The sequence below is a fragment of the Artemia sp. Qi Xiang Cuo genome, chromosome 8 (assembly GCF_049724085.1).
Source record: "Artemia sp. Qi Xiang Cuo chromosome 8, ASM4972408v1, whole genome shotgun sequence".
NCBI classification, from domain to species: Eukaryota; Metazoa; Arthropoda; class Branchiopoda; order Anostraca; family Artemiidae; genus Artemia; species Artemia sp. Qi Xiang Cuo.
The window spans coordinates 72,180,582-72,199,731 of record NC_142801.1 but is presented as its reverse complement, the minus strand read 5'-3'; the positions used below and the strand labels follow the sequence as shown (position 1 = coordinate 72,199,731).

At 34.5% G+C, this 19,150-nt stretch overlaps 1 protein-coding gene across 2 annotated transcripts in view; it reads left to right on the top strand.

Annotated features, from left to right (window-relative positions):
• LOC148949773 (protein MEMO1) overlaps positions 1 to 19,150 on the top strand; it is a 153,804-nt gene that overhangs the window by 95,734 nt on the left and 38,920 nt on the right. For both annotated transcript variants that reach the window (XM_089093746.1, XM_089093745.1), the window contains exon 7: positions 5,356 to 5,460. In XM_089093746.1, coding sequence (XP_088949872.1) covers positions 5,356 to 5,460 — 105 coding nt within the window. The remainder of the gene's footprint in view (positions 1 to 5,355; positions 5,461 to 19,150) is intronic.

Genomic DNA, 19,150 nt, shown 5'->3' with positions numbered 1-19,150 from the left:
TCCAATAAAGTGTTGTAGCTACATCCCGGCGTGAGAGCTCTGATTCAACTTTGTAATTCCCAGTAATTTTAAAATGACTGCTAATAAGGTAATTTTTAACATGAGAAGAATTATTATTGTAAGTTCTTCATCTTTTGAGCTAAAATTATTACTAGACGCCCACCTATGTATGTATTTATAATTAGTCAAGAAAATGTGTCAAACACGGTATTAATTTTTTTCTTTTTCATTTTAATTTTTCGATTGTGGTTTTTATTCCGCATTCACAGAATTTTCATTCGTCTATAAAAGCTTAGACATTAATAATTTGATGAGTCCAAAGACAATCTATCCTTCAGAAATACTTTAATTGCTTAGGCTATTATCTATAGGTTTAGGTGTTTTCTCTTGGAAAATTCTCAAACCCCATTAAGTATACTCCCTGAGGAAAATTACCCCCTCTCCCAGTCATAGTTGAAAATACTTTTTTTTTAAATTTAATTTTGATTTTTTTTTTTTTTTTTATTATTCATGCCCAGGCTTAACCAACACATGATGTAACCAAGACTTAATCTGAATAGGGTTCTAAACACTGCTTTCTAAAATCCAGAATATAATTTGTTCTTTACGGAAAAAAATTCAAATGAATTTACTGTAAAGAATCTGCATTGTCAATTTAATTTGCATATGCTGATACTTATTCATTAAAATCTTAATTGATTTTTGATTTCTTAAAGTTATAAAAGTGACAACATTAAAAAGAATCTTTTTAAAGAATTGCTATATAAGAATTAAAAAGAAAAACAATACATTTTTTTTGCCATAGAATAGGATTTTGAGCTCTTAGTGTCAAACGTTTTCAGTAAAGAACAGAACAAAATTCAAATGAATTTACTGAAAAAAAAATTCATTGTCAGTTTAATGTACATATGCTTATATTTATTCCATAAAATCTTAATTAATTTTTGATTTCTTAAGGTTATAAAAGTGAAAACATTAAAAAATTTTTTTTTAATAAAGTACAAAATTATATTCTAGCTTTTAGAAAGCATAGGGTTTAGAACCCTACTCAGATTAATTTCTGCTCGTTTTGAGTTTGACATATTTTAATTTCTGTTTGTTTTGGGTTGCATTTTTTTATTGATACTGATTTGTGGTAGTTGTATGCTTGGTAGATTATTTGATTCTATTTTGTTCAGTAAATTGACCGTACAAATTTTTTTCACTAAATTCATTTGAATTTTTTCAGTAAAATACAAATTATATTCTAGCTTTTAGAACGCATGGGATTTTGAACCCTACTCATATTAATTTTTGCTTGTTTTGAGTTTGACATATTTTAATTTCTGTTTGTTTTGGGTTTCATTTATTTATTGATACTGATTTTTGGTAGTTGTATGCTTGGTACATAATTTGATTCTAGTTTTGTTCATTTTGGTTTAATGGAGTTCTTTACTTTTTTTTTGATAAATTTATTTTGTGGAAAGAGTTTTTTTAATTAATAAATAACAAGAGTGCAAGTTTATCCATGTTGTCAAAGAGTATAGATATAATTTTTTTGGAATGATATTAAGTTTTGTTTTTCAGGTCAACTCGACGAGGTAAAAACTTAAATTAAACAATATTATTTGGGTCAGGATTATGGGCACCCATATGGGGAGGGGGGGGCTCCCCCCCCCCTGGATGAACGTTGCTGCCTTATTTTTATATTTTTGTTCTGAGATTTCTATTATATAGCATTAAAAGTGCCAATTAGACGAGGTTCACCCCCCCCCCCCCCTCCCTTGGAATTCAGCTTTTGGGCGCCCATGGCCAGGATTAAAAAAATTTGAAAAGTTTCTATAACACAATAATAGCAAGCCAAACTGTGGATTTTTGTAGAAAAAAAATCGAAAAGATATGTTTTTTTTTTCATGGAAAAGACTGTCGATAAAAACGAACAGAAAATAATTTAAAAAACTCCACAAAACAAATTTTTCAAATAAAAGTAAAGAGCTCTGCTAAGCCAAAAATGGGCAGAAATAAATTCAAATAATCTTCCATGCGTAAATCTACACAAATCAACATCAATAAATAAACGAAACTCAAAACAAACTGAAATTATAATAGATAACCAAGTCAAACTAAAAAAGCAAAAGTTAACATGAGTAAAGGCTAACAACCCCCATGCCTTCTCAAGACCAGTTTGCGCTTTACTGAAAACAAAATATATTTAAAATGTTTTCCCCTTTTCTTACTTTAATATATGAAAAATTTTCAAAACTTTCAATGATTTCTTAGACCACACTGCTTTTCCATTTACGAAAAATTAAGCTATAAAAACGGGCTATAATTTTTATAAAGCAGTGAATACAATAAAATAAACACTTAATTAAACAAACATACTCCGAATATTTCAGCCCCTGGTACTCCAACGAGACTGGTACTCCAAACGAAATGAATGAATTTTTCTTTGTCCATTTCGTTTGGAGTACCAGTCCTGGTTGAACTTCCTTGAATTAATGATATTAGGGCTGTTTTAAAAATTTTTAAACAGTTTTAATGATTGAATTTTAATGTAAGTTTCTTTTATAGTGTTTTTATTCTCTTCGTCTGTTTTGCTGAGGACGGCCCTTGGATATAGGGTCGAAATATTCATTTAAAGTTGCGTTCCACTGTCTTGTATAAAAAAATTTCCCTGTTGTTCAACTTATTTGTTTATGATGGAAAGGCAGTGTGGTCTTCGTCGCTATTTGAATTTTTTTTTAATTTAATTTTGATTTTTTTTTTTTTTTTTATTATTAATGCCCAGGCTTAACCAACACATGATGTAACCAAGACTTAATCAGAATAGGGCTCTAAACACTATGCTTTCTAAAAGCCAGAATATAATTTGTACTTTACTGAAAAAAATTCAAATGAATTTACTGAAAAAAATCTGCATTGTCAGTTTAATATACATATGCTGATATTTAATCCTTAATAGCATAATTAATTTTTTATTGCTTAAAGTTATAAAAGTGAAAACATTAAAAATAATTTTTTTAAAGGATTGCTATATAAGAATTAAAAAGAAAAACGATACATTTTACAATACATTCTAGTTTTGCTCATTTTGGTTTAATGGAGTTCTTTACTTTTTTTTTGATAAATTTATTTTGTGGAAAGAATTTTTTATAATTAAGAAATAACAAGAGTGCAAGTTTATCCATGTTGTCAAAGAGTATAGATATAATTTTTTTGGAATGATATTAAGTTTTGTTTTTCAGGTCAACTTGACGAGGTAAAAACTTAAATTAAACAATATTATTTGGGTCAGAATTATCGGCGCCCATATGGGGGGGGGGGAGAGCGGGGGCATTTAAATCAGGACAAACTATAAGCTTTTTGTTAAATAAAGGGAAAGACAAGGTACCGAGAAATTTACAAAAGGGAGTTTTAAAACTTGCACGCACTTGTGGTAAATGTTAAGTGGGAAGAACACAGCAGATTTTAAAAAATAAGCTACAGCAACACAAGAATGCAATAGATTGCGCTCTAAAACAAAACAAAACACCAGAAAAGTTTGAGTCAGCTGTTGCAGAACATCTTTATAATTTTCCTAATCACAGTATTTTATTTGATCAAACAAAAATAGTAGATACGTCTGTAAGACTTTTACAAAGCTTCAGGGTAATTATAGAAATAAAAAAAATTATATATGGGGGTATTAGTATCAATAGAGATGAAGGGAAATTTAGGATCAATTCAATTTATAATAGTTTAATTAAAAAGCAGGTAAGATTTTCAACCAGTACTGATTTTAATAATAGTTCTGAAACGAAAGATGACCTTGGGAACAAAGGTCAGAATGGGGTAAATGCTGGGAAAAGTAAATGAACTGTAGCTAAGCTTGAAAGCAAACGAATCCGTTCAATTTAGAATTTAAACGGTGGTTGACGAATTTATTAGATTTTATTAGGGGCTATGGGCCGGGGTTAGCTGACCTTTATTGTTTTGGTTTAAGTATAAATGTATTCTTCATTTTTGGATAGATTTCCATTTATATACTGTGAGGAGGCGTGTTTGAATCAATATAGACATTCGATTTTGTTTATACGCCAGTGAATGGAAGTGTTTATTTAATATGTGAGTTTTGTTTCCTATTTATTTATTTTTTTTGTGTGTTTTTTATTTATTTTTTTTTTATGTAAGTTAAGGTTTTTAAAAAGAAAATTTTTTGTTTCATTTTTTTCTTTTCGTTTTTTTCCGTTGAGAAAGGCTCCCGGACGTGGGGCCGAAATATTCGGAGTATTTTTTTTTAATTAAGTGTTTATTTTATTGTATTCACTGCTTTATAAAAATTAAAACCCGTTTTTCTTGCTTAATTTTTTATTAATACTTTAAGGAATAAATGTCAGTATATATTAAACTGACAATCCACGGTAATTTTTTTTTTTCAGTAAAGTCCAAATTATGTTCTGGTCTTGAGAAGGCATGGGGTTGTCAGCCCTACTCATGTTAATTTTTGCTTTTTTTATTTTGACTCGGTTGTTTATTGCAGTTTCTGGTCGTTTTGAGTTTTATTTGTTTATTGATGCTGATTTGTGGTAGTTTTACGCTTAAAAGGCTATTTGATTTTATTTCTTCTCGTTTTTGGCTTAATGGAGCTCTTTATTTTTCTTTGAAAAACTTGTTTTGTGGAAAAAAGTTTTTAAGTCAATATAGGTAAAAAGGCCTTAGTGTTGATGAATGAGAGAAAAAAAGTTTTCTTTACTATAAAGAATTTAACAATCGGTTAAGTAATAGGTTATTGTCAGATATCTAGTTCTAAGTTCTAAAATACCAAATCTCTTAAAATGAGATCTTATTGTCTGAATTGGTTAAGTGGAAGCTTACACAAGCATATGTCTTAAAGAATTTTGAGAAAAAGTGAATTCAATATTAAGTGACAAAGACTTCCATATGCAGTTTCTCATTTTCTGACAGTAGGCGGCACCGTATTTAAAAATTGAAACGTGGGTGAGAAATCATCAAAAAATAGCTAAAAATATATGGCACCAAATAGCTTAGGAAGGCATAGCTTTTCTTTTAAAGTTTAGTTGCTGTTAGGAATCAACTTGTTTTATATTTGGATTTTTACGGACAAAAAGCATTGTCAAGTTAAACTAATTACTTGCATGTTTCTTTTCATGGTTCAACGTGGCAACACTGACAAAAATGTGACACTACCCTAGGCACTTCATAATTTTGAAACAACTAAACAAAATAAAATTTTTAATTGTGGTTTTCATGTAAGAACCTAAGATGAGTCCAGGGGGCAAAAACAGATGTTTTGATTTTGATGTCCTTGGTATTTTGAGCTTTAGTCCCGCTCTTTAATCCGTGTTAATTTGACTTTTTGCTTTTGTCTTCTAGGGTATGGATCTGATTGAATTATTAGACGCTGAAGGGTTTAGTGAGTATCTTAGAGAGACTGGAAATACGATCTGTGGACGTCATCCCATTAGTGTACTATTAAATGTAGGTAGACTTTATTTATGCTTATTTTTTTCAATTTTATTCTCTTCAGATTTAAAAACCAAATAATTATGATTATCTATATTTTGAAAGTACAAATCTTTATGTATTTTTTGCAAGTATATTTACATTTTTCTTTTTAAATATTTTTTAAACAAAAAAGAAGTCAAAAATCGATTTTATTTTACAGTTTTACGTTTCAATTTAAGCATCAGTCACATTTTATATTCAGCTATGATTTGCATTTTACATTCAATTTATGGATCTATTTTCTATATAATATATATATATTATATATATATATATATATATATATATATATATATATATATATATATATATATATATATATATATATATATATATATATATATATATATATATATATATATATATTACCGAGAGCTCCGGCACTTTCGCACGTGGGAGGCTTCTATATATGGATTCTCATTGTTGCTTGTCTTCTAACCGCAGACAATTTGAGACTGTTTGCTGTCCTTTCATACTGCAGTCTTTTCAAAAATATTTTTCAATTCAAAAAGATTATTATAGCAAGTCCGATTTCTAACCTCCACATCTAATAATCTTACAATTTTTGGTTTTGCTTTTTATTGTTTTTGAATTTTTATAAAACTTTTTCAAGATAAATACGATCATTTTTGTAGTTACCAGTTTTTGCCTTTTAGGCAATTTAATGTAAACTTTTACATGCATGAAAATCTTCAATTTTTTCACATAAGTGTGACGAGTATGATAACGTCTCTGCAATACTGATGTATTTAAAAATGACGTCACTCACATAATTTTTTTTCAAAATTAAGGTTCTTAACGAATTTTCTTAAACTAATGTCAAAAGACATAAAAACTACGGGTGGTAGGAAGCAATTTGTAAGACTAAAATTGAGAGAGATAGGGTGGTTATGACAGACAAAACTAAATTTGTCATAACTGCTACCCGCTTTCGTTTTTATTTAAATTTTTGAAATTTTTCATTTTTTAGGAAGCAGGGGAAACAAATCTTAAAAAAAAATTTATTAAGTTTAGAGACAAAAATATTTTTAAGTAGTTTTAAACATTTTGTTTTATTTTTCAGTGTGGTTAATCTTTTAGGACATTTTATTTTTTTCAGCGTGTTTAATCGTTTAGAAAGAAAAGTCTATCTTTTCATATTTCTTCCTAAAATTACCGATTCACACATCACAGTAACAAAATGTCACGTGCAAAAATTCATTCTGAGACCACGCCTACCTCTATGTCAAGTTTCCAATAGCCACAACATTGCTTATGTATGAAGTTAAGCATGAAAGTTTATTTTCACCTACTTCTGTTTCAAACTCCAAATTACGACAGTAGAAGACCAAACTGGAGCAGTAAGTTATGAATACAACAGTTTACAGCCGGTAGGAAGAAGAAGAAGAAACGAACTGATATTTTGCCTATATGACACCAAGGCGTCCTCGCTATCAAAAAAGGGAATCTAAAGAGAATAAAATGAAAAATTAAACCAGTTTGAGCAATAACTACTCCGTACTAGCCAAGGAATTAAATATTTGCCCTCATCTTGGATATGATTGTCGTGATTGACACCCTGAGTCAGGTAAAATTGAATCTATCCAAAAAAGAGCGAATGATTTTAAAAAAATGTAAAGTTCCGTACTCTCTCCTTCTAAAAGAAGCTACATTAGAAAACCTTTGATTACATCCGTTTTTGTTTTTTTTTGTCTTTAATGGAATGACAAACCCTAGCACGGAACACTTTGTTCCAAAAAGACACTCACCACTCAGATTCCTCACTCCTCAGGTCGTTTCTCAGCCTGTTCCTATTCTGTCGATTACTGCTACGGAATAAGAGCAGCAATTTTTACATGGCGGCATCGCAAATCATCGTCTTAATTGACAGATTAGGAGAAATATGATGTTGAATGACGTCATCAAAGATAAGCCTATTCTGGCTACAAGCCAGGCGAAATAAATGACGTTACCTTTTGTATGTATTAACTAAAAGAATCCTTCCCGAAATAGAAGTTTTTCAAAGAAAATAAAGAGCCATATTAAACTTGACTAGCAGAAATAAATTCCTATAATAATTCAAACTCCAAACAACCAGAAATCACTACTGGAGAATAAATGAAATCCAAAACGAACAGAAATTAAAATAAAGGATCATAGCGAACATAGAGATAACAGGTACTAATATAAATGAATAAATAATAAATGAATGAATGAATAGATGAAACTAATAAATTAAACTAAAGAATAAATGAAATCCAAAACGAACAGAAATTAAAATGAACGATCTTAGGGAACATAGAGATAACGGGTACTAATAATAAATGAATAAACAATAAATGAAACTAATAAATGAAACTAAAGAATAAATGAAATCCAAAACGAACAGAAATTAAAATAAAGGATCATAGCGAACATAGAGATAACAGGTAGTAATATAAATGAGTTAATAAATCTTAAAAAGATTAAATATTAAATTGAATATTCAGGTCAAACTTAAAACGAACAAAAATTACTATAAAAAAGAGTTTGGTTACTGCCCTTTTCCCCCTTCCCTAATTCTAAAAGTTTAAAGATTGTTACGTTATTTGCGTTTTATTGAAAACTATATGTATCTTGAACACCATGCTTTTGTTTTTCAAAACATTGACGACAAATAAGTTGATCACTGTAATCATCAAGATGACGGGAAAGAACTAATGAAATTTAAGGGAATATTTAATATATAATTATATTAACTCCTGGAAATTCAGTCATTCAAAATTTCATTTCGCTGTAATTTTTATTTTTATTTTTCTATATTTGCAAAGAAAATATTTGTAATATATTTCGTTTTCAGTAAAGCGCAAATGGCGCAATAAGCTTTGGGCTTTTACGGTTAGGAAAGGGTATAAAAGGCAGCAACCAAAGCCCTGTTTGTAGCAATTTTAGTTCGTTTAAAGTTTGACTTGAATCTTCAATTTAATTCTTACTCGTTTTAAGATTTATATATTCGTCGATATTAATACCGCACCTGTTATCTCTATATTTGCTATGATCGTTAATTTGAATTTGCGTTCATTCTGGGTTTCACTTATTCTTCAATAGTAATTTCTGGTTGTTTAGAGTTTGAGTTATTATAGAAATTTATTTCTGCTAGTCTAAGTTTAATATGGCTTTTTACCTTTCATTGAAGAACTTTTTATTCGAAACTTTTACGTTAATAGTTCTATGAAACCGTTCGTTGATTTTTTTTTTTTTTTTTTCTATTTTACTAGGACTCTGACGGTTTAGAGGGATTTTTGTAATTAGTATTAAATTACCGTAGAGCAAGAAAATGGAAAAAGATATAAGACGTCCTGTGCAAGAGAAGAGCGCAGTAATGAAGACGACGAATATGTTTGAATATACTGGAATTTCTAAATTGGGACCTGATGCTAAATAATTGGATTTGTAAATAATTCAGCTGAGATGGACAAAAATGCCGCCGATTTTTCAAAAATTAAAAAGATGGTTGATCCGTTCGAAAAACTTGACAATTAGCTTGCCACAATTGCCAAAACCTATCCATATTTTATAAATTCTCAGAAATGAAGAAAACATTAAGAGTACGTTCGGAAATTATTGACTCCATTCGACACACTAACTCACTTAAAGAAAAATTTAAAAGATACCAAAGCTAAATTGGAAGACGGGATTTAGACGGACTTTTCCAGTTTTTACTATAAAATGGCAAAAATAAGTTCAACCTTGAAAAATCTGGAAAAAGGAACAACAAATTGACCGTAAAGCAACGAAGAACTTATCTCCATCCGAGCAACCAGGGGTTCATGCTATAAAAGCTGGTCATATTCTGAAACTGCCTTTTGAAACTGACATGAATTTTGACATGTCAGTTTACTTTCAGTTGAAAGTAAACTTTTGACATGTCAGGACATTTTGACATGTTATTTTGACATTTTGACATGTCAGGATTCGAAATATTCTGAAGATGTTATCAGCACTTTGTGATTTGCAAGAAGAAAATGTGAAAAGAGAGATGCGACAGAAAATAGACGTTTCTATCCGAAAAGCATGCTCAATGATAGAAAAAGTGAAAGCAAAACAAAAGCAGCTAGGAAATCAAAACTGGAATGGGATAATCTGCAGCTATAGCAGACAAATGAAGAAGTTGATTTCAGACATGAAACATTTTAAGAAACAAATAAGCCAGGAAGAACAACATGAAACTGCAGAAAAAGAGAATTCTGATGAAGTCAAGAGTCTGATGAATTCTGATGAAGTTAAAACTTGAGAATAAAGAAATTGAACTGTAGCAAAGGCAACAACTTTAGCGACACTGCCAAAAAAAAAAAAGACTAAAAAAGAAGGTTCAGATTTGAGCCGAAATAAAAATGAGCCATTAGACCAGAGCGAAGTAAGCAGTAGTCAAACAAATGTGAATGTAGACTTGTTATCCGGTTTAAGTATGGCTGTGTCGAGAAATCAAGTAGAGGCGTTGGAATTTCGCCTGAAATATGGAGTAAATCTAAGGTTGAGTGATAATTTCCTGAAAATGCATTTGCATTATGCTGTTGAAGAAAGCAGACTAGATATTTGTCAACTATTAGTTTCAAATGGGTGGCTATAGATTCATTAGATTCTAAAGATCGTACACCTTTACATTATGCTGCTAAATCCGGCAACCGTGATACTTGTCAGCTACTTGTTTTAAATAATGCCAATGTAGATGCATTTGATTTTAAAAACTGTACGCTTTTACATTATGCTGCCGGACGAGGTGCATTAGATGTTTGTCAGTTACTAGTTTCATATGGTTCGACTTTAGATTCGTTAGATTCTAAAAGTCATACGCTTTTACGCTACGCTGCTAAATTCGCTGCACGTCTTTATGTTATGCTGCAAAATACGCTGCATGCCTTTATATTATGCGGTCAGACGAGGCGCATTTGAAATTTGTCAGTTGCTGGTTCCATATGGGCCAACTATAGATTCGTTAGATTCTAAACGTCATACACTTTTACATACATTAATTAGTTTATAGTTGTTGTATTGTTTTTTTTGTTGGCGTTGGATCCTCGATGATGTAGGGAATTTTTCATTTTTGATTTATTTATTTATTGTCGGGTGATAGGAGGGTCGCTGTTTCGTGTGGACTGTCGGTGAGTTGACTTCTTTTCCTTATAGATTTATAAGTTAAACACTGTTTAGTATTGTTTATGCCAAGTTTTAATATTAGTCATTTATTCTGTGTCGTTTCCCAAATAACGGGCCATTGAGCCCTTTGGGATATTGTTTTTGTTATTGTTATTTATGGAAATAAATGGAACTTGAACTTGAACTTGAACATTACGCTGCTAAATTCACTGCACGCCTTTACATTATGCTGCTAAGTACGCTGGACGCCTATACTGAATTTAGAATTTATTGACACAAAAGCTCAAAGGGCCGTGGTCACAAAAACAAAGCAATTTCATTCAAACATAAATTGACACAAAACTATAATCTAGGCTCGTGAAATATCACCCTCACCCCTAATCTTCAAAAAACCTTTCTCTATGCTCTATACCCATTGTCAGGAACCTCCCGAATCTCTTTATACCTCCCATATCTTTCCTTGCTAATAAATTTATTATCTCATCTCTCCCAAGCCTCAACCCCAAACAATTCTTTCCTTAAATCTATTTTTTTATTTTTTTTTTTTCAGGAGTATAATTTTATTTACATATAATTTACAAAAAACAAACGCCCAGGAACCTTTTGGTTCGTTAGGCCAACTCCAACTTCCAACACATAATTCAATATAAGTAAACAAAAACAAAAAATTATTCCCCCCCGACGGGCTAACAAAACAACACAACTAAAAATTCCATTATGGCACTACTAAAAAAAAAAAAAAAAAAAAAAAAAAAATCAAACAAATTGATAAATATTTTTACAAAAAACCCTCAATTTTCCCCAGAAAGTACTTCGGTCATGCTCACACACAACCCCAATTGGTAAATGACTCCAGGAGCTCGGCAAAATATGCCGAGCAGAGATCTATGACCGGGTTGTTTCACACTGCGGCCGCCGAAAAGCATCTGTATTTCTTGTATTATAATTGTGAAGATCCACACCAGTTATAAACATACCATTAAAACATTCTGAGGTAAAGTTATTAATAATGTCAAACATTAGCATAGATCGATAAAAAAGGAATATACCTGCTATAGGAAGGATATTCAGTTTCAAATACACATTTCTCACTGAATCTCTCGGTCCATAATTCGCTAAAATCCTAATGGCAGAATTCTGCAAAGCTCTAAGTCGTTTCAGATGGGATTGAAAAGTTGAAGACCATACCGAACAACAATATAAAAGGTAACTATTAATTCACTACACTTCCCCACAAAATGAACCAAATCATCCTCTTTCCCGCACATGGGACAGAAGTAAGGACCAAAAGCTTGCCTAACTCCTCCCAGATACTTCCTTCTCTCACCTAGTGGTAACCCATCTCACCTAACACAAATAATCAACTTTTGTTGCCTCTTTTGAAGCCCCGCCTTAAAATAAAATTCTTCTCCCCACTGCTCCTTACCCTTTGCATATAACTCCAGTGATCGGGTCTCATTAACTCGCGCATGCCACACCTGGATCTCATGGTCTCTTAACCTCTCCCTGACCCTACTTGCAACTGCTCCTTCCTTTAATCCAATCCCTAGCCCACCATTCCATAGCTCTTAAAATTCACAATCATCCAATATCTTCTTTATTTGAGATGGCCACATATCACACTTTGGGATCCTCAGAGCTTCTAAATAAGCCGGTTTTGATATCCTTACTCTGAGCATACTCAGAATTTTCTCCCATAGTCTTATCATCCTTTCTAGCGTATCAATTCTCAACGAAAACGAATATAAGATCTCCTCTCGATACTAAACTATTTGTGGAGAAATGTAAACCTAAAACTCTCTTAAAATACTGAAGCTGAATCTTCTCCATCGTCTCACCAGCTATGTATCCCCAAACTTCAGATCCATAATGCATAGCCGATTCAATCTTTACCTGCTTATGCATAAGCTTATGAAATATCTGCTTATGCATCTTCAGGTTCTGTATGTTTGCCAGTTGGCTAGCAGTCACAGCATAGGCGCAGGACTTTCCTTTAGCTTCAGCTGCTTTCCAAACTTACCATTTGTCGAAAACTTACATCCTAAATACGTAAACTCATCCCTACATTCTAAATCTAATCCCTCCCATTTTACACTATCCCTACTTGTAATCTTACCCCCTTTTCTAAAAACCATAACTACCGACTTCTTTACATTCAGACTTAGTTGTTTCCTATCTATATAATCCTTAATTCGATCCAACAAGAAGTGTAAATCCTCTCTAGACTTCGCCACTAGTGCCAGGTCATCTGCAAACATCAGCATGCATAGTTCACAGACATCTAATGACACCATTGGGGCTCCTTGGTTGCTAAGAAAATCCGGCAAATCATTAATAAACAACGAAAATAGCCACGGAGACAGGGGGCAACCTTGTTTAACCCCCTATCTAGAACATATTACATCTGAAAAGTGTCCTGCCACCCTAATAACAAACTTTGTAGCTTCATACATACTTATTAAAATCTTTACAAGTGGGTATGGCAGGCCAATATTTATACATTCCTTCATTAACAGTTCCCTCTTTACATTATCAAATGCCCCTTTTAAATCCAAAAAAGCTACATACAATTTACCTCCCTTCTTATTTATAAACTTATCAACTAAACACTTTAATGTAAAAATCTGATCAATCGTACTATGTCCCTCTCTGAATCCTGACTGCTCTGTGGCTAGCCTTTGAGTTTTCTGGAGCCAACTTTTAAGTCTGTTTTTCTAATACCTTCGCCATTAGCTTTCCTAGTGTGTTACCTAAATGTATACATCTATAATTTTCATGTAGTTTCCTATTCCCTTTCTCAAAAATCGGCACTCCTACTGACAGGTTCCACTTACTAGGCCAAGTTTCAGATCGAAGAACTGCTGTAAATATCAAAGAAATAATATACAATGTTACGCTTCTACTATACTTCCATAGAGCTGCTGGAATACAATCAGGACCAGGTGCTGAACATCCCTTCATCTCTTTTAAACTTTTCCGTGCTTCTTCTACCCTAACTTGCTCGATTAAAGCATCATCTTCTTCCTTCATATGGCCATAAACTTGATCTTTGATACTCTTCTTCCAATTATCTTCAAATACACACTCATTTTCCGTTGTCTCCTGCCTCTTTAAGTCACTCGACCAGGTGTCCACGGGGCGGGGGGGGGTATATCTTGGCTTGTCTCCCTTCTGGTAGAACTTGAAACCTTCTTCTAAAAAACTTTGCTATCCTTATCCTTTAATGCCTGCTCTATCTCCTTAATATCTTCTTCTTCTATCATCTTCTTACACTTTCTTACTACTTTCTTATACTCTCTCCTAATTCTTCGGTATGCCACTAAAATATTATCTAAAGTCCCTGGAACCTGACTACATCTAACGCTTCTTGCAGCCTAGCTTTTAACTTTTTACTTTCCATATCCAATTCCCTCTCCTCTGAATTCCTAACCTCAATTTTATCACTTTCTCCCGCTCCTATGCATATATCATACACTACCTTGTTCAGTCCCGTTAGACTCTCCTCCAACTTACCAGTTTTACAAAATTCCTCACACTCTTCTATTAGCTCCTGAGTACTACCTCTTATTATCCCTTGGTTTACTATCTCTTCTGTCTCCTTAACTATTTTTATCGGTATTCTAATATAAAGATCATTCTTTGTAAATCTACTTATCTCCCCTTCTCTTTGCCAACTCCGAACCCTTATCTCGCATATAGACCTCTGGGACCCAGGAAGACTCAGATTAAGAGCAATTGGGACGTGGTCTGACCCTGCGCAACCCATCACTCTTAAATTGTAACACATTGGCCACCGATTCAACCCAACCAAACAATAATCTACCACACTTGGTGATCCAGAAAACAAGTAAAATTCCCCACTTCTTCATCTTCTCCCAGTCTACCATTGATAATTGCCATTTCTTCATTCACGCAAAACTCAAAAAGATTCGATCCTCATTTATTCCTTGCATAGTTCTGGTTCTTACTTTGTTACTTACCAATTTTTAAATCTGCATAATACCAAGGGGATTCGGAAGAATCCCGTGATACATTGCTCCTCCAGTTATCTCCAACTTCCTCAAATTTGCCATGGCGCATTAGATATTAGTAGAGATGACCCTCAAGGTCCGGACGGGAGTCCATATATGGGCATAGAGTCATTAGGGAGAACACGTTGTTAATGGGGTCAATGACCTAAATTTCCAAGGTCGATGTTGTTGTTGTTGTAAGTGCACGCTCTCAGCGAATGCTATGCCGTCCCGGAATTTGGAACACCTGTGCTGTCGACCTCAATTCACCTATCGTGAATCAATAATTCCCCTTAGAAACAACAAATTAAGTCCCCTTTCTTGACAGATCAATCAACCAATGACATCATCTGTCAGACTTTAAAAATTTTCGCCTAGAAACGATTCTCCAGGAATAGATCCAAGTCATTAATGTCTTTGCCTCGGAAACAACTCTTTTGGTCGAACTCCAAAGGATATTAATAGCCAAAGGCCATGGAAACAATTCTCCAAGAAACATCTTAGCGATGAATTGTTTTAGCGCGGGAATCAGGTTTCTTATTAATGTGAAATGCATTAGCGCAGAGATGCCAAAAACAAAAGGAACACGCTGAAGTACGTTTAGGGATTATTTGGGCGAAACTGTTTTAGACAGGTTATGGAACTATTTCGGCGAAACAGTTAGAGACATTTTAAAAGATGATTTTTGAAGAGATTTTAGAAGAGAATTTAATGGTGAAACTCTGTGGTCGTTATAATACACAAGTTTCATTTGAACAGTGTTGTGAGGTCCTCTAACCCAACCCCAAAGGGTTCCAATCCTCCTACCCCAACCCCGAAGGAAGCCCCCGGTCCTCACAGGGCCCCCCCGCGCCCCAAGGGCCACCGGCGCCCCCCAAGGCCCACCCAGACCCCCAAAGGCCATCCCCGGGCCCCCAAAGGCCCATCGAGCTCCCAAAGGACCAACGGAGTCCTAAAGGCCCTCCACCGATCCCCAAATGTCCCCCAGGCACCCAACTGCCACTCCCGGACCCCCAAAGGCCCTCCCTGTGCCCCAAAGGCCCTCGCTATGCCCCAAAGGCCCTCCCTGTGCCCCATAGGCCCTCCCCGGCCCCCAAAGGTCCCCCGGACCAGAGAAGCGCCGCCGGGATGCGCCGCGGGCCAGGAAAGCGCTACAGGATGTGCCGCATGGATGCGCCACGGGTCAGGAAAGCGCCGCGGGGGATGCGCCACAGGGAGGCACCACAGGAATGTGCCACAGGATGCGCCAAAGGGATGCGCCACAAAAAAAAAAGTAAACTAAACAGTAAAAATTTTGAAATGTTATCCCCCAACCGCCCGCCGCAGACCCCCACAGGCCCGCCCCTGGTTCGCAAGGGTCCCTCGGGCTCCCAAAGGGCCAACAGGCCCCCAAGGGTCCCCCGGGCCCCCCAATGTCCACCACCCGGCCCCAAAGGTCCACAGGGCTCCCCAAGGCCCACCCCCGGTCCCAAAGGTCCCCCGGGCGCCCCAAAGACCCCACAATCCTCAAGGGCCCCCGGCTCCCCAAACGCCCTCCCTGGGCCCCAAAGGTCCTCCCCCGGTCCCCATACATGCGCAAAAAAACTTACACACACACACAAAAACTTACACACACACAAAAACTTACACACACACACGAAAAAATACACACACACACACAAAAACTAACAAAAAAACACACAAAAACTTACACACACACACAAAAAAACTTAAACACAAAAAAACACAAAAAAAATAAAACAAATGCACAAGAAAACTTACATTCACATAAAAACTTACATGCACACAAAAACTTACACACACACACACACAAAACTTACACACACACACACGAAAACAAACACACAAACGACAAAACATACAAACACAAAAAAACATAAACACACACACACACAAAAAAACTTACAAATCAACACAAAAAAACACACACACACACAAAAACAAAAATATAAAAACAAAAACACAAACAAAAAAAACACACACACACAAGAAAAATCACACAAACAAGAAAAAACTTAAAAACAAAGAAACTTAAACACACACACACACACAAACAAAAACATATACACACACACACACAAAAAACTTACACACACAAAAACTAAAACACACAAAACAAAAAAAACAAATAAACAAAAACAAACAAAACCAACAAAAAAAAAAAATATATAAGACAAAAAAAAAATAAAAAACAAACACACAAAAAATTAAACCAACACAAAAAAACTAACATGCACACAAAAAATTACATGCACAAAAAAAATCACACACAAACAAAAACTTACACACACACAAAAAAACTTACACACACACACAAAAACTTACACACACACACACATGAAAAATTAAAAAAACATACGCAAAATTAAACAAACACGCCAAAACATACACACACACACACACAAAAACTTACACACACACACACACACAAAAACTTTCACAAGAACGCCACAACATAAATCAACACAAAAACTTAAATGCACACACAAACTTAAACACCCACAAAACTTACACACACACACACACACGAAAACTCACACACACACGCCAAAACTTACACACACACAAAAACTTACACACACACACACACACACACACACACAAACTTACACATGAACACAAAAAAACTCACACACACACGCACAAAAACTTGCACACACACACACACACACACACAAAACTTACACACACACACACGAAAACTTACACACACACGCCAAAACTTACATGCACACAAAACTTACACACACACACACACACAAAAACTTACACATGCACACGAAAACTTACATGCAGACAAAAACTTACATGCACACAAAAAATTACACACAAACACAAAAACTTACACACACACACACATGAAAACTTACACACACACGCCAAAACTTACACACACACAAAAACTTACACACACACACTCACACACATGAACACAAAAAAACTTACACACACACAAAAACTTACACACACACACACTCACAAAACTTACACAAACACACATGAAAACTTACACACACAAGCCAAAACTTACGAATACAAAAACTTACACATGCACACAAAAACTTACACAAACACACATGAAAGCTTACACACACACGCAAAAACTTACACACACACACACACAAACAAAAACACACACAAAAACATACACACACACATACACACACACACACAAAAACTTACATGCACACAAAAACTTACATGCACACAAAAACTTACACACACACACACACACACAAACTCACACACACACAAACACACGAAAACTCACACACACACACGCCAAAACTTACACACACACAAAAACTTACACACACACACACACACACACACAAAAACTAACACATCAACACAAAAAAACTCACACACACACACGCACAAAAACTAACACACACACACACATACACAAAACTTACACACACACACACGAAAACTTACACACACACGCACAAAACTTACACACACACAAAACTTACACACACACACACACACACACACACAAAACTTACACACACACACACAAAAACTTACACACACAAAAACTTACACACACACACACACACACACACAAAACTTACACACACACACACAAAAACTTACATCACACACACAATAGCTTACACACACACAAAACTTACACACACACACACACAATACTTACACACACACGCAAAAACTTACATGCACACAAAAACTTATATGCACACAAAAACTTACACACACACAAAAACTTACACACACACAAAAACTAAAACACACACACACACAAACTTACAAACACACACACGAAAACTAAAACACACACACAAAAACTAACACACACACACACACACACACACACATCACACACACACACACACAAACTTACACACACACACGAAAACTTACACACACACAAAACTTACACACACAAACACACACACAAACTTACACACACACACACAAAACTTACACACACACAAAGCTTAGACACACAAAAACTTACACACACACACACACACACAAAAACTTACACCCACACACAAAAACTTACATGCACACACAAAACTTACACACACACAAAAACTACACACACACACACAAAACTACACACACGCACAAAAACTTACACACACACACAAAAACTTACACACACACACACACGAAAACTTACACACACACACAAAACTTACACACACACACACAAAACTCACACACACACACAACACACACACAAAAACTTACACATGCACACGAAAACTTACATGCACACAAAAACTTATACTCACACAACACTGAAAACTTACACACACACGTCAAAACTTACACACACAAAAAGCTTAGACACACAAAAACTTACACACACACACACACACACACAAACATCACACCCACACGCAAAAACTTACACACACACACACACAAACTTACACACACAAAAACTTACACACACACACACACACAAAAACTTACACCCACACGCAAAAACTTACACACACACAAAAAAACATACACACAAACACTAAAACATACTCACACACAAAAACTTACACACACGC